Source organism: Zalophus californianus, chromosome 1 (genome assembly GCF_009762305.2).
Source record: "Zalophus californianus isolate mZalCal1 chromosome 1, mZalCal1.pri.v2, whole genome shotgun sequence".
In the NCBI taxonomy this organism is placed as follows: Eukaryota; Metazoa; Chordata; class Mammalia; order Carnivora; family Otariidae; genus Zalophus; species Zalophus californianus.
The window spans coordinates 108,562,200-108,577,754 of NC_045595.1; the positions used below are offsets into that span (position 1 = coordinate 108,562,200).

Here is a 15,555-nt window from a genome sequence, read left to right on the forward strand (position 1 = left end):
TGGTAGAGTCAAGGCGAGGGCCTGTATGTCCTGACTGGCAGATCAGTGTAAACTCTTTCACCAGAACATCCTGACTACAACAGTTTAGAAGCAGGAACGTGACACATAATTCTTAGAACAGAAGATGATGTGTACTTGTGAAAAACAAACACATACATGCACTTTGTTATAATGGCTTTCTACAGAAACTTATAGCAATTTCCAAATCCATCTTTCCTCCATCCCTCAAAAAGAAACCTGTCCTTCTCTGTAATTTGTTTCTAAGTATTTTAGAAAATATTTCTAGACATCCAAAGTTTTATCTCCTCCTTTTTAAAGATTATAAATTCCTAACCACTTTGATTTTTAAAGATGATAAGTCCCTTCCCTAACCATTTTTCTTTTTCTTTTTCTTCACTGAAAATGAGTTGGCTTAAGATATCTTTACGCTCTATTTCTCTAGAACCCCAAATTAATTTGTAATTGAAAAATGCTTACCCCAAGGGTCCTTAAAAAGAAATGATTAACATCAATTGGGTTCATGAATTTTGGGTTCTTTGTTTTCTTTTGGTTCAATGATTAAAATATTTGCAAGCCTAAAGGAAGATATTCTATGTTTAGATTTACAATGAGGCACTTAATTCAGACTACTTAGGAATACTAATAAAATCTGAGGATCTCATTTCCATAACACTTTATGGACAACAGTAGACATTTTTATGCAGTTCATTTTAAAGACGAGAAGATAGATGTTTGGAGGAATTCAAATGACTTGTCCTAGCACATGTGTTGTGTCAACTAATTTTGTGAGCACTTTCTCTGTGGAAGGCAGCCAGAAAACCAAAACCTAATCCCTGCCCTCAGGGAACTTACAGTCTAATTAGGCAACCAGGGAAATACAGAGGCGTTGGCAGCATCTGCAGCTGTCGCCGTAGATGGAAGACAATTGAGAACACTCTCTCCTTTTCTTCGATTTTTTTTTAGAATTTAGTGATTCATCACTTACATACAACACCCAGTGCTCATCACAAGTGCCCTCCTTAATACCCATCACCCATTTACCCCATCCCCTACCCACATCCCCTCCAGGAACCCTCAGTTTGTTCTCTATAGTTAAGAGTCCATTTTATGGTTTGCCTCCTACCCCCCTCTTTTTTTTTTTTTTTTTTTTTGAGAACATTCTCCATGGGAAGGGGTGGTCAGCCCTACCTGTGAGGCATACAGGGGTGGGGAGCTTGTAGCAGTCAGGTAAGGCTTCATACCAGAGCTATGTCTGAGCTGAATCTTGAAAGGTGAGTTAGGAAGGGTCTTCTAGAAGTAAAAGGTAGGAACAAATGCACAGGGCATGGCTTCAGCTCCTGTAGCCCAGCAACTGTATGCGTCCAGTGTGGACGGGCATGAGGTGCAGGGGGAGCAAGGCAGAGCCAAGCAGTAAACAACAGCTCATGTGGGGGGCCTTCTATGCCTAGAGGAGCCACTGAGCAAGGTCATTTGGAAGCCATTGAAAAGTTCTAAGCAGGGAAGCGACACTGTAGCAACATGGGAAAGGCCTTTTGAACTTATTCCAAATCCAGAAGTCATTAAAAGAATAGTGTAAGTTCATTTATATGAAAAACTTTAAAAATTTCTCTATAGAAGGGAAAATAAGACATAAAAAAGTGAAAAGAGAAATAGCAAACTGGAAAAGTATTTGCACCTCACATATAGACAAGAGGTTAACATCTTCAACGTGTAAGCTCAAAGAGGTGAGAAAAAGTTAAGGAAAAAAACCCATTAGCAAATTGCAAATTAGAAAACAACTCCACCATCTACTAGCTGTATGAGCTTGGCCATTACTTTATGTCTTAGTTTTCTGAACCTTAAAATGGGACTGGTAATAGTACTTTCCCTCAGGGAGGTATTGTGAGGATTAAATTCATTACTAGACCTAAAGGACTTGGAACAGATCTGATTGATAGTAAGCAGGTAGTAAATATCTTTCAGATTCTTTGTCAGAATAGTTTCATAGTCCTGGTAGGCATGTTGCAGAGGGAAGAGCTAATAGGATGTGAAACTGTTTAAACAGATTAGACTTTTCATCCAAGAATCTTGGCAGGAAGAAGGAAGTGAGGGCTGTGGAGAAAAAGTTGGTCACCAAACTAAGATCAGACACCAGTTTGTGCCTCAAATCCAAGTGTTTTTTCCACTAGACTCCAGCTTCCTCTAAAAGTTGCCTGCACAGAGTTGGGGAGGATTATTTGTTTTTGTCTTATAATGGAAAGTTTGGCCTTATGAATAAGCACATGGGGAAATTGAGGATTGCCGGGCCATACCATGAGCCATAAATTAAGTGTAATGCAGTGGGGTGGTGTATTGGTGGGTGGATGGGTTTCCTGGTCATTATTTGGGGACTTGCTAATAAGTAGAAGTCCAAGATATAGCAAGCAAAATGCAGAACTCTGAGGTATTAAAAAGTCTGTGCATTGTAGAAGACAATTTGGTGGCTTCTCAAAAAGTTAATAGGATTACTGTATGACCCAAAAATTCCACGTCTAGGTATATACTCAAGAGAATTGAAGATGGTCATTGAAACAAAAGTTGTATGTGAATGTTCATGGCAACATTATTCATAATAGCCAGAAAAGTGGAAACGACCCCAATGTCCATCAAGAAAATAGGTGAATTGATAAATAAAATGTGCTACATTTATACAGTGAAGTAGTGTTTAGCCATAAAAAAGGATTGAAGTTCTGATACATGCCACCATTTGAAGGGCCTGTATTATATAATTCTGTTGCTATGAAATGTCCAGAATAGGCAGATTAATGGGGTTAGAAGGTAGATTACTGGCTGCCAGGGCCTGGGTGGGAGAGGGGAGGGCAGAATGGAGAGTGACTGCTTACTGCTTATGGGGTTTCTTTTATTTATTTATTTATTTAAATTCAATTAGCCAACATATAGTACATCATTAGTTTCAGATGTAGAGTTCAGTAATTCATCAGTTGCTTATAATAGCCAGTGCTCATCACATCACGTGCCCTCCTTAATGCCCATCACTCAGTTACCCCCTCCCCCCACCCACCTCCCCCCCCAGCAACTCTCACTTTGTTTCCTAGAGTTAACAGTCTGTCTTGGTTTGTTTCCCTCTCTGATGACTTCCTGTTCAGGTAATGAAAATGTCCTGGAGTTAGGTGGTGATGATCATTGCACTGCACTGTGAATGTACTAAAGGTTACCGAATTGCATGTACACTTTAAAATGGTTAAATGATTAATTTTATCTTCACTAAAAAAATTATTCTTCAGCAGCTCTTCTTTGTCTCACTGGCCTATTAAAATTAGTTAAGTTTTATGCTGCAACTAGTTTTCTAGGATGCTACTTAACACAGAAAAGAATGAGAAGTCTTTCTCCATAGGACTTATTTCAGGACTTTTAAGGATATATTTTTATTCATGTATTTCTTTTCTAGTTTTGGTTCTAGTCAGAGTTTCTTAACTAGGGGAATTCATTTATTCCACCGTGGATGGTTTGGATTCTTTTCTTTGGTCATTTTAATAGTTTCTTCTAAAAAAAAAAAAAAAAAAAAACTATTGAAATGAGTTTAATCTCCTAATAATAAATTTGGAAAGAAAAAACATTTAGAATACCAGATTTTTGCTTTCAAAAAAAGCATTGACATCTTGAAAACCGCTGTCGATTTTAGATCTATTCGAAATTTATTTTTGCCTTGTGGGATATGAGGAATCCATAAAAATTGATCTAGTTAAAAAAAAAAAAAAGCTTAAAAGACTTCCTCCCCCATCTCCTAAACCAAGAGCAGTTGAAGGGTGGCATGTCCACTGGACCTTAGCCACAAGACTGCCCTTGGTTTATCCTAGGCTGACAAGCACTAGCAAGATAGCACTGTGTTCTCTAATTGTAGCCCTTCCGCAGGACCAAACCGGACACGTGATCCCTTGTGGTGACCTCCGGGGTGGGCTGGTAGGGTCCTCCCGACTTATCTAAGCATCTCTCTCTCTGTCATCTGCCTTTCAAGTCTCAGCTGTCCCAGTTGGATAATTGTTTGATTTGAGATTTGGGGGCTGGAAACTCCATGAACTCCCTTAATAGCCAGCTTTGAAAGTTTGATGTCATCCGTAATCTTTCATCTTCCTTTTTAAACCTTCAGGAGAATAGTCTATAATTGATGAGCAACCTCCTTATAAAAGTCACTTTATAAAATTAAAGTGTGTGTGTGTGTGTGTGTGTGTGTGTGTGTGTGTGTGTGTGTGTGAAATCCTTTCTTGGCTTTCTTATTTCCTCTCTAATATTCTCAGTTTCCTCTAGCTATTTTTAAATCACTGTTCCCTGAAAAGGGTGGCCTTTGGTACTATTACAGCTATGTTTTGTGTGTCCAAGACCTTTTGCTTATTCTGTGGATATAGTTTTTGAAATCAGATTTTTGGCAATAAGCATTTCTGATAACTTAAAAAGAACTCCTAAGGATAAGGATTATTCTGTGATTTTGAGAGTTTTTCAGTTGGAAACTGGGCACTGAATAAAGAAAAAACACTATGTAATTTCTTGGATACAGACTTTTCTATGAGATTAAGATGGATTATTTTGGAAGAACATCGTTTGCACAGCCAGAAAGTGGCCTGATGCGTTCAGGGATGAATTTCCATGAGGAAAAACTGCTACAAACTTAAGAACAGGTGTTCTCCAGAATATGGCTGAGTAAATAATCAGTAGAGAAAACATAGTTTGAGGGAGTTTTTCCTGTTGAATAAAATCTTTTTAGTTGATAAAGTGGATGCAGACTTTTCTGTTTCTTGTTAACTACAATTATCGGGTTCTATCTTGTGATATTTAAAATAGCAGCAGTTGATACCAATAGATTTCCTTTTGAGGCTTTTCTGTTTTAAGTGACTCCCTGTCCATCTTTTGAGAGTGACAGAAGGGTAATAATTTTGGGCTGACCCGATAATATTTTCTCATTGAGTTTTCGTTGTCATATAGGCAAGTTAATAGTTTATTATATTGGAAAGTAATTGTTCTTTTTTCATTTTCTCTTGGAGAATGTACTCTATGTTTCACTGTTATATACTTATAAAATAATGATGTATACCATGACATGTGTTGTTTATTTAGATGTGAGTTTTAATTTTCCCTTCAATACTCTTAAGACGACTTTCATTTGGCTTTGTACACTGAGTTTTTCTCCTTCTATAGCCTTTTCCTCTAGTCTCCTCTTCCCGGTGGTTGGTAAAAAGAGGTGAGTTGACAGCTTATGTGGAAGACACCGTGCTTTTCTCAAGAAGGACATCTAAACAGCAAGTCTACTTCTTTCTCTTTAACGACGTGCTCATTATCACCAAGAAGAAGAGGTAAGCCATTTTGTGCTGTTGCTGGTTGTACATCCAGTGTTAAAGCTCTGTAATTCAGATGTCTTTTACGGTTGATTATCCTCTAAAAGCTTGTGATGTTAGACGTGTGGTTTCCACATGTGGAATCATAGTAGCCTCCATGTTTCGCTTTCTTTAAATTACATAGCCAGTTGAGACTCCAATCATTCCAGCCAACCTCTGTCGAGCTCAAAAGTGCACAAGCCGCCCTTCTGAGCATTTTACACATTTATATCATTGGATTCTCAGGACATCCCTGGGGAGGCAGCACTCGTATCATTCCCCGTCAGCATTTTTCACACTTCTGCCATAGAATTTTTGTATAAAACAGATAAAAGTTGCTCCAGTTGAGAACAAGCTGGGATGCAACTCGAGTGTTTGTAACTTAATTTAAAACCCACTGCTCTTAATGATTGCTGGTCTCGAAAGTCTCCCTGTGACTGCAGAATGAGCAGTACACCAGTACTTCCTTCTGAAGGGGATAAAGTCAATCATCTGGCAGAGTGTTTCACACACAGACGTGCGTGCATGTGTGAGCGCGCCCACACACACGCTCCCCTCAGCTCTGTCTTTCTTTCTTTCTTTTTTTTTTTAAGATTTTATTTATTCATTTGAGACAGAGAGAGAGAGCCCAAGTAGGGGGATCAGCAGGCAGAGGGAGAGGGAGAAGCAGGGAGCCCAATGTGGGGCTTGATCCCAGGACCCCAACCAAGATCATGACCTGAGCCGAAGGCAGACCCTTAACCATCTGAGCCACCCAGGCGCCCCAGCTCTGTCTTTCTTTAGGGAACATTCTTCATCCAAGTGTACTCAGTGGCTTGTAGGATTGCAAAGTATTTTTTTTTATTGGCCCTTCATAAATATTCCAAATCTTTTCCAGAATATGAACTTAGAGAAACAACATAAATCTGGTTTTTTTTTTCCACATAGGAAGGCAATGATGGTGGGCTGAATTGCTGGCATAAAATAGGTGTAAGGGTAGTTCATGGGGTACAATTTAGATAGACAAGTGAAGGGAATCATGGTAACAGGCCTCTATGAATGTATAAAATAAATGTACAAATTTATCATGAGCTAGTTTAAATTCTACTTCTTTTTTTTTTTAAAGATTTTATTTATTCATTCATGAGAGACAGAGAGATAGAGAGAGAGAGAGAGAGAGAGAGAGAGAGAAGCAGAGGGAGAAGCAGGCTCCCAAGGAGCAGGGAGCCCGATGCGGGACTCGATCCCAGGACCCTGGGATCATGACCTGAGCCGAAGGCAGACGCTTAACCATCTGAGCCACCCAGGCGCCCTAAATTCTACTTCTGAGTTGCTGACATTTTAGCTTGAAAATTCAAGCTAAACTGAAACAGAGTATGAACTTTTCTTTTTGCTCCTTTTAATCAGACTGTATTATGAATTATTTCAGCTGCTTGGCTGTCCAGCTGAAAGGAAAATTATGTACGGTCTACCCTGAAAATCCATAATACGACTATGATAAATACATAAAGATGCTGATTACTGTTTTTCATACTTAGGAAAGTAGTGTTGTCATAACTTCAAGAAGAAATTATTTCTCTTACCTGAGACAGTTTCAGTAGTTCCAAGAGCTAAGTAAATTTGATAAATAAAAATTGGAGAGGGATTATCATTTTGTATTTTTATTTTTATATTTATTTGGTTTCCTATAAGATAGTATGTTTCTTTGGCTTTCTTTGAGATGTTTTGTTTTAGGAGAAAGTAATTATATATGACTCTTCAAATGCTATTACTCTGGACTTCTAACATCTTCCAGCTGTTGAAATATTTGTTCTGTCTCAATGGACCAAAGGCTGTAACTAAACTTTTCATTTTTGTGATAAAATACACTTTGACAGGATGAAGCCAATTTTAAATATAAATCTAGCTTTGATTAGGATGTCTTCAGTGAGTTCATGAAAACATTAAGGGTATTTAAACCAGTATAGTACAACTTTTATCCTCGAACTTGCATAGAACTACCCAATAAGTACAGACTTTTTGAACTTGGGAATTAAGGTATATGCTGTTCTACTTAGCCGTGTACTTTGCCCTCCACAGCAGATTTTGTCATTATAGGTAGTGTTGCTTTCATAGCTCTCCCACTTTTATTTGCTCGGGTTATGTTTGAACTTGTATTATTAGCAAATGAAAGAAAAAAAAATACACAGCTCCCACGAAGAGGACAACCTTGGTACTTATCTTTGCCTTTACCAAAACTGGGATTTTTTTTTTTTCCCTTACCAATGAGCTCATTGTATTTCTAAGGTGCTCTTGACTAGGAGAATAGCATTGAAGGCTCAAGTCATTTATGACCTGAATGCATGGTGAGGGTGACAAGCAGACCACAGAGACTTGATAAACAGGCTCGGTTAAAAATGTATGATATGCGCAGCCGTATTTACACTGTAGCTTCAAGGAGGCAACTGCGAATGCTTCACATGCCAGAGGCAGCAGCGAAGGAAATACAACAGCTTTGAAGAAGGCAGTAATTGAGGCTTGGCTGCGAGGTGCAGATAAAGGATAATTACCTGTGCCAACTCTGGAGGGCCGACCCAGCCACCCACTGCCTAATTGCAATTCTAGGGTTCAGCCAAGGGGCTTGGCTGCTGGGTCTGCGGTGGGTTTCAGCTTCAGGGAGGCTCCTGGCTACCGGGGGAGACTGCTTGGGAGGGCGGTTACTCTTCCTCCTCTGACCCAGTCTGGCGGCTGGTTTATGCTGAGCACGTTCCACAGATGGCTGGGTGTGTGGCCACCTCGGCTCTGTGGCGCGTGTGTTAGTGCAAGTGTTTGCAGAGCTGGTGGGGACCGTGGGGCTGTCTTCTAGGGCAGGGATTTCCCCCGTTTTTTTTAGAATATTAGAAGAAGTTTCAAGTCTCCATTAGCTCTGAGCTGGTTTCAGGTCGCTGCATTAGTAGTCTCTTCTATCAAATTTCTGAAGGATATGTGACCCGTTAGACTCTTCTGGATGAGAAAGTGAATTCTTTGGTAGTTGAAGCTTTGACAGCAGGTTAGGTGGGTACTTCTAGAGCAGAGTTCTCACCTCGGCACTCTTTTTTTTAAAGATTTTATTTATTTGAGAGAGAGAGAGCAAGTGCCAGGGGAGGAGGAAGGGAGGGGCAGAGAGAGAGGGAGAAGCAGACTCCCCACTGAGCAGGGAGCCCAATGTGGGGCTCGATCCCAGGACCCTGGGATCATGACCTGAGCCGAAGGCAGATGCTTAACGACTGAGCCACCCAGGCGCCCCTCGTCTTGGCACTCTTGAGGCCTGACAGTTCTTTTTTGTGGGGGCTGCCCTGTGCTTTGTAAGATGTTTTAGCAGCATCCCTGGTCTCTACCCGCTATTTGCCAGTAGCCTCTCCTTCTCAGTTGAGACAAGCAAAAATGTCTCCAGACATTGTTGTATGTCCCTTGCGGGGGAGCAAATTGCCCCCATTTGAGAACCACTGCACCACAGTGATGTCAGACTGTCAATGAGTACTGCCTTCAGAATAGGGGGCATGTGCAAATGTATCAGACCTGACACAGCACTAACAGTAATATTGTAATAGGGGAACAGACTGCCACGTTATACTCCTAGATTAATGAATAGTAACTTATTTGTGCCTAGTAATAACTTATTTATAATTATCCATTACAGTGCACAGACCATACCCCATGTCCAGCCTTAGGGACCAAGTAGTGTTGTGTCCAGTTTTGAAAGGTGAAAACTGAATTCAAGACCTAATAGGTTCAGACTCTCAAAAGCCTTATTTTGTAAGGTAGTCAACTGCCTTATTCTCCTTTAGTGCCTTTGATCTGGCTTAAATCTTCCCTCCCAATTTCTGCTGAAGCAAAAAGCGGTTCCCCCTCTGTTAGTTTTTTTCAGCTGCTATAGCAAAGTCTCACAAACTGGGTGGCTCAAGACAATAGGAACGGATTGTGCCCCAGTTCTGGGGGCAGTGGTCCAAAATAAAAATATTCGCAGGGCCACGTTCCCTCTGAAGTCTCTGAAGAGGATCCTGCCTCACTCTTTCCAGCTCCTGTGGCCCCTGGGATTCCTTGGCTTCAAGTAGCATCACTCCAGTCTCTGCCTGTGTTGATATGCGTTCTTCTCTCCGTGTCTCAGTGTGTCTTGAAATCTCTCTCTCCTTATAAGGACACCAGTTAACAGGATTTAGGGCCTACTCTCCTCCAGGATGATCTCACCCTAACTTGATTATATCTGCAAAGACCATATTTCTAAATAAGGTCACATGTACAGGTACCAGGGGTTAGGACTTTAGCAGACTTTTGGAGGACACAGTTCGACTCACTACCCTCCCCCAACCCATCACCACTGTTAAATTATGATTATTATTACATAATGAATAAATGTGTTTAAGAAAAATGTCTTAAGCCAGTTGTAGAACACACCATTTTTTTATTAACATTGACTGATGCCATTTTTCATAATTTTGGAATGTCATCTTGGTCATGTGATGTGAACACCTCTATTTGGAGGGCTCACAGGTTACCTTCATCTGTATCTTCTCCTTCAGACCTGTTCCTTCTCCAGGGTCTCTCCCCTCCTTTGTTAAACCCACCTCCATGCATCTGATTGTTCCACAATAAACCCGAAAGACTACCTTGACTCTGTGAACTCATTGTGCTCCCCTGTCCGGCCAGTCACGGGTCTCTTAAGCAGCCCCTGAAATTGCTTCTCTCCCCTTACTTTGCCAGTGCCTTGTGGAGCTGGCACTGTGGAGCCAGCATTGTGGAGCTACCTTGAATTTGCCTGTGAGACACCTAACTGGAGTCATGCCACCATCCCTCCATCCACTTGACATTCCACAGCAGAATGTAAAACTATGCTTTTTAAAGGACACATTTAGGGGCGCCTGGGTGGCTCAGTTGTTAAGCGTCTGCTTTCAGCTCAGTTCATGATCCCAGGGTCCTGGAATCGAGCCTGGTGCCGGGCTCCCAGCTCAGCGGGAAGCCTGCTTCTCCCTCTCGCACTCCCCCTGCTTGTGTTTCCTCTCTCGCTGTGTCTGTCTGTCAAAAAATAAATTAAAAATCTAAAATAAATAAATAAATAAATAAAGGACACATTTACTCAGGCCATCTCTTGCAAATGGCCCTTCTGTGGTCCTACCTTGTACTTAGCCCTACTGAACCACCTTTCTTTTTTTTTTTTTTTTTAAAGATCTTATTTATTATTTGACAGACACAGCAAGAGAGGGAACACAAGCAGGGGGAGTGGGAGAGGGAGAAGCAGGCTTCCCGCAGAGCAGGGAGCCCAATGTGGGGCCCGATGCCAGGACGCTGGGATCATGACCTGAGCCGAAGGCAGACGCTTAACGACTGAGCCACCCAGGCGCCCCCTGAACCACCTTCCTAGCCACCAGGACCCGACACATCATTCTTTGCCTGAATTCTCTCACTTCCCCACTGATCCAGTCCACTCAAGCCTTTTCTGGCCAATGTCCTTTTTATTCTTGAGGTCTTGGATGAATTGGCACACCCACTGGGAGTTCTTATCCAGTCCTTGGTAGTGGGTTCATTTCTGTTGCTTTATGGTCCCATAAAACCCTGTACTTCTCTGCCATAACATTTGTGTTACTATGTGTTCATGTCTGTCTTGTTGACCTTTGTATCCTTAGTGCATAGCCCAGCGATCTCGCCCGTAATGATCATCAATGTCTGTTAAATTTGAACTAATTGTGGAAATATAAACAGTTTGAGTGAATGCATTACTCAAAGGGCAGACCCCCTCCTACTCCTCCCAAGCTAAAATTTCTTAGAATTTTCGTTTATTTTTAAAGGATGTGATTTTTGTATTCTGCTCCATTATATATTAATTTTGGATTAATTTTGGCAAAAACAGATCTGAACCTTTGTTTATCATGTGGCTTATCATATCTCCAGAGTTTTACCTATAAACTTATCCATAAGTACCACATAACTTCAATTTCACATTTAGGAAGAAACTTGCAAAAACTCTGCTCTACAGAGGAAGTGTTTTTAGGCCTGCTTTTATTTTGTCCTATTGTTATCAACTGATGTTTTGAGCTGCAAGTAAAAGTGTCATCATACTAAAGGGTTTAAGCAATAAAACTGGTGAATCATCACACACACACACACACACACACACACACACAAAACAAGAAGTCAGGTGAGCTTGGGAAACTCTCCATCTCCATTTCTCTTTGGTAGATTCACTGTTGGATCACTTAGGAAAGCTTTTGGCTGTATGTAACAATTCCCAAATAATAGTGACTCAAATCCTCCAGACAGTTACTTCTCTGTGCAAAGATGTGACGAAGGGGGGGCAGTCTGGGCCCCGTGGTCACAAGTAGCCCAGCCCTTGTCCATTCTTCAGCTGCAGTGTGCTCTGCTTCTTGCCCCCATGCAGATAGCTTCATGGTCGCAGATGGCTTCTGCAGGTCCAAGCATCATGGTTTCATTCAAAGACATAGGAGGGAGGCAAGTCTGAGAAACAGAGGCTGACCAAAGGGGCTCTTCTCTCAAGCGGCTTTTCTTTTTTCTTTTCTTTTCTTTTCTTTTTTTTTATCAGCAGAGGAAAGCCTTTCCCAGACAATCCCCTGAAGACTTCTTATGTCTCATAGCTCAGTCATGGGTCCCAAGACTTGTCATTATAGGGTAGGCTGGGAGCCCCAGCTTGTGACCAAGGGGAACAGGAGAGCCCTGATTGTTTGGCGGGATGCATCCCCTGAGGCTGGACACAGTGGGACGTGGTAGACCAGAAGCAGGGGAGGCTGACAGCTGATTAGATTGCAGACAGTTCCTGCCACAACCAGGAAATCATCATTTCCACAGAGCACTAATTAACATACAAGTAGCTTGGGAGACCAAAAGAACTTGGTAAAAGAGCTCCTACTTGCCTTTAGGATAACCTCGGGGAAGGGGGTGGGGCCTTAGTTTCAAAGAAGCCGGAAGTGATTGGAGATTTAGACCCCATTTCTGTTTGGCTGGTGTTAGTCGTCCAGCTGTGGTTCACGTGTCTTGTCGGTAGTGCCTTGTGGTTCACGTGTCTTGTCGGTAGTGCCTTTTTGTTCCCGCCGGGCGAGACGTGTCCTTCCGCACGTTTGGAGCACCCAGATTCATGGGCCTGGTCTGGGGGTTGGGCATCATACCGAAAGAATGCAGAAATCTAGTCTAGTCTTGTTTGTAACAAGTGTATCATGTTCTGATTTGTTTTTTTCCATTCTTCTGCTGAATTCTCCACCCACAAACAACGTAACCATGATGTTTTCAGGTATTCCCTGCAGTCAGATGAGTAGGAATAGTAACAGTGATGATAAGAACCTATATTATGGAGCTTGTACAGTGTGCCATTAACAGTGCTCAGAGTGCATATGCAACAGACCATTGAGTTGTCATAGAAACCTAGTATTAGTAGTATTTCCATTTAATGGCTCAGGACCCTGAGGCAGAGAGAGAGTCTCTTTTTCGAGGTCTCACAGCAAAGCCAGGATTCTAATCTGAGTTTCTGACTACACAGCCCTCTCTCTAAACAATTTCTTTATGCTCGTTCTTTTTTTTTTTTAAGATTTTATTTATTTGATAGAGAGAGACACAGCTAGAGAGGGAACACAAGCAGGAGGAGTGGGAGAGGGAGAAGCAGACTTCCCGCTGAGCAGGGAGCCTGATGCGGGGCTCGATCCCAGGACCCTGGGACCATGACCTGAGCCGAAGGCAGACGCTTAACCAACTGAGCCACCCAGGCGCCCCTATGCTCGTTCTTTTTTAACTTCATTTTTTTAGACTATTTTCAACTTTCCCCCACCCTGTAATATCATTGGGAAAAATAGCCTAGAAACTTGCACCTTTTTTGTTTTGATAAACACCTTTACTGATTGTAGGAGAAAATTAGAACCAGTACCAAATTGCACTTGCGAGCTTTCCTCTGCCTTTGGATAATCTAATGTCAGAGTGTAGGGAAGAGTTTCCTTTTCATAACATGTCCTTCCTGAAGACATTTAAGGCCGTAGATTGACACTTCCTGATTCCTCGTTCCATAAATGTTATATATACTGACATAACTTGAACTCTTAAGACACATTACAAATCCTCAGGGTTTTAAAAAAGGATTTTCTATAATAGATTACTACCAGATCATTATCATAAGTTCAGGAATTTAAGTTAGAACTTGAGTTTTCCTAAGTAGTCTGAATGCCCAGTGGCTTAAAACTGCACAAGCTCTCTGGAAAGGGTCATGGCCTGGCTTGCTCCCATTTAGAGTTTTTCCATTTTGAAGACTTTCCTACGATAGAAAGCTGAAGTCACCTGACACTGTCTCTCTTCCTCTGCAGGGTAAATTTCTTCCTTGGGAAATTAACTGTAAGAGAATCTTGGAAAGGCCATAAGATTCTCTTACTCAAAGCACTGTATTCCTGGAACATAAACCTTGGTTATTTCTAACCACTGGTGGTATCGGGTTCTAAATTCAAGATGGTGAGATAGGGTAGGAGAGCCATGAGAACCCCAATGCTTTTCTTCTCACCCTCTTTTTCTCTGGCGGCCACACATACCCTTGATTCCTCTAATGTCATGAGTAGTTTGGGTATCCGTTCCTCTAGTCCATAGGAAGAATTGACATTGCTTTTCAACGCGGAAAGCTGTGGTGGCTGAGAAGCACAATAGCAACGTCTGGGGTCAGGTAGAACTGGGCTCAAATCCTGACCATGTGATCTTGGGCAAATTACTGTGACTCTTTTAGAGCGTCAGTAGTCTCATCTGTAAAATGGGTTTAAACAGTTCATCTTCCTCATGGAATTTCTGTGAGAATTAAATAAGATAATGCACATAAACCTCTTAAGACAATGAATAGTCCCTGCTAAGTGACTCATACATGCTGAGTATCATTATTATTACTGGTATTATCTCCCTCTCTTTAAAGATCTTGGCACAAATCAAGTTATTGCCCCTCTGCTTCTAGATTATTTTATAGTTTTAAAAAAAAATGGTTTGAAACCTTTAGTCAGCGCTACACATCTGAAGGTTGTGGTGCACTCTGGGGTCAGACCTGATTTATGGCCCCTGATATATGACCTTAGGAATCAATGTGTTTAACTCAATGCCTCTCCCTCTCCGTCCATATTAGACGGCAAGTGAGTGAGCGATAACCATTGATCTACTTTTGTTCTTTTATAAGTTGATGGGAATCATGTGTATGCTTTTGTAGTAGTGATTCTCTTGCAACGTCCCTTATAGCTGATTAGGAGACAGTATGACTTTGTGGCTGAAAAAAGTGAATTCAGCATATTTTTCCCTTTCATTCAAGGAAGTCAGTGGAAGGAAACCTGAATGTGAGGTTTACTTAGTAATTTGTAGTAATCCTGTTACCAACTTAAGAAGCTGCCTACCTGTTCTTCAGAGCTTGTTTAGTTCTGGTTATGCCAGGGAGAAAGCTTCAGTAAGGTGCTAACAGTCTCTCGGCCTTGCGCATCTCCCCTTTTCAAGGGCCACGGGTTCAGGGCATCCTACGTGCAGCCCGGGTCCTGGGTTGTGGAATCTGGAGATCTGATGAGAGGAAGGAGGCCTTTCTAGGCCTGTGATGGGTCACTAGCCATATGTTTTGGTGACAGTGAATCACATCAGATCCTTATCTTACCAACAAATGTGGTCTTTATAACTATTTGTTATATTGTGACAATGAAATAGGAAGCCTGCGGCGTGTTTGTTAGCTTCAGAATTATTTTGAGGAACTGAACAAGTAAGTCTGTTTGAAATCAGTTTCTGGATAAATATCTTGCCTTGTTTTGTTGGAGTGCTTGCCAGACTATGAATTTCTTGACCTAGGTATTTAGCTCAAGTCATGCTTAGTCCACTTGCCCATTTGTAAAGTGCCTATAATTATCAAGCCTTTAACAAAATGTCAGGCACAATCAAATTGCATGATCTGTCAGGAAAATTAAAAATAATAGCTAACATTTACTGGGTTGTGAGCCAGGCATGACTGTAAGAGCTTTCCGTGCAACAAAATAATAAATATATTACCTTACTTAACCCTCACAACAATCCAAGGAGATTGGTATTGTTATTCCCATTTTACAGATGAGAAAACACAGAAAGGGTCAGTAACTTGCTCAAGATCACAGTGAGTAAGTGATAAAATTGGGATTCTTACCAGACATTCTAAATCAAGTCTCTACTCCTATGTATTATACTGTACTTCATTACTTTAAAATTGTACAGCACTTCAATAAAAACTTATTCTTGTATTATTCTA

The 15,555-nt window shown here is 41.3% G+C and overlaps 1 protein-coding gene across 4 annotated transcripts in view; it reads left to right on the forward strand.

Moving 5' to 3' along the window:
• The window catches only part of ARHGEF26 (Rho guanine nucleotide exchange factor 26), a 119,084-nt gene that overhangs the window by 80,888 nt on the left and 22,641 nt on the right, over positions 1-15,555 (forward strand). For all 4 annotated transcript variants that reach the window (XM_027587239.2, XM_027587237.2, XM_027587238.2 and 1 more), the window contains one exon: positions 5,170-5,324. In XM_027587239.2, the coding sequence (XP_027443040.1) occupies positions 5,170-5,324 (155 nt within the window). The remainder of the gene's footprint in view (positions 1-5,169; positions 5,325-15,555) is intronic.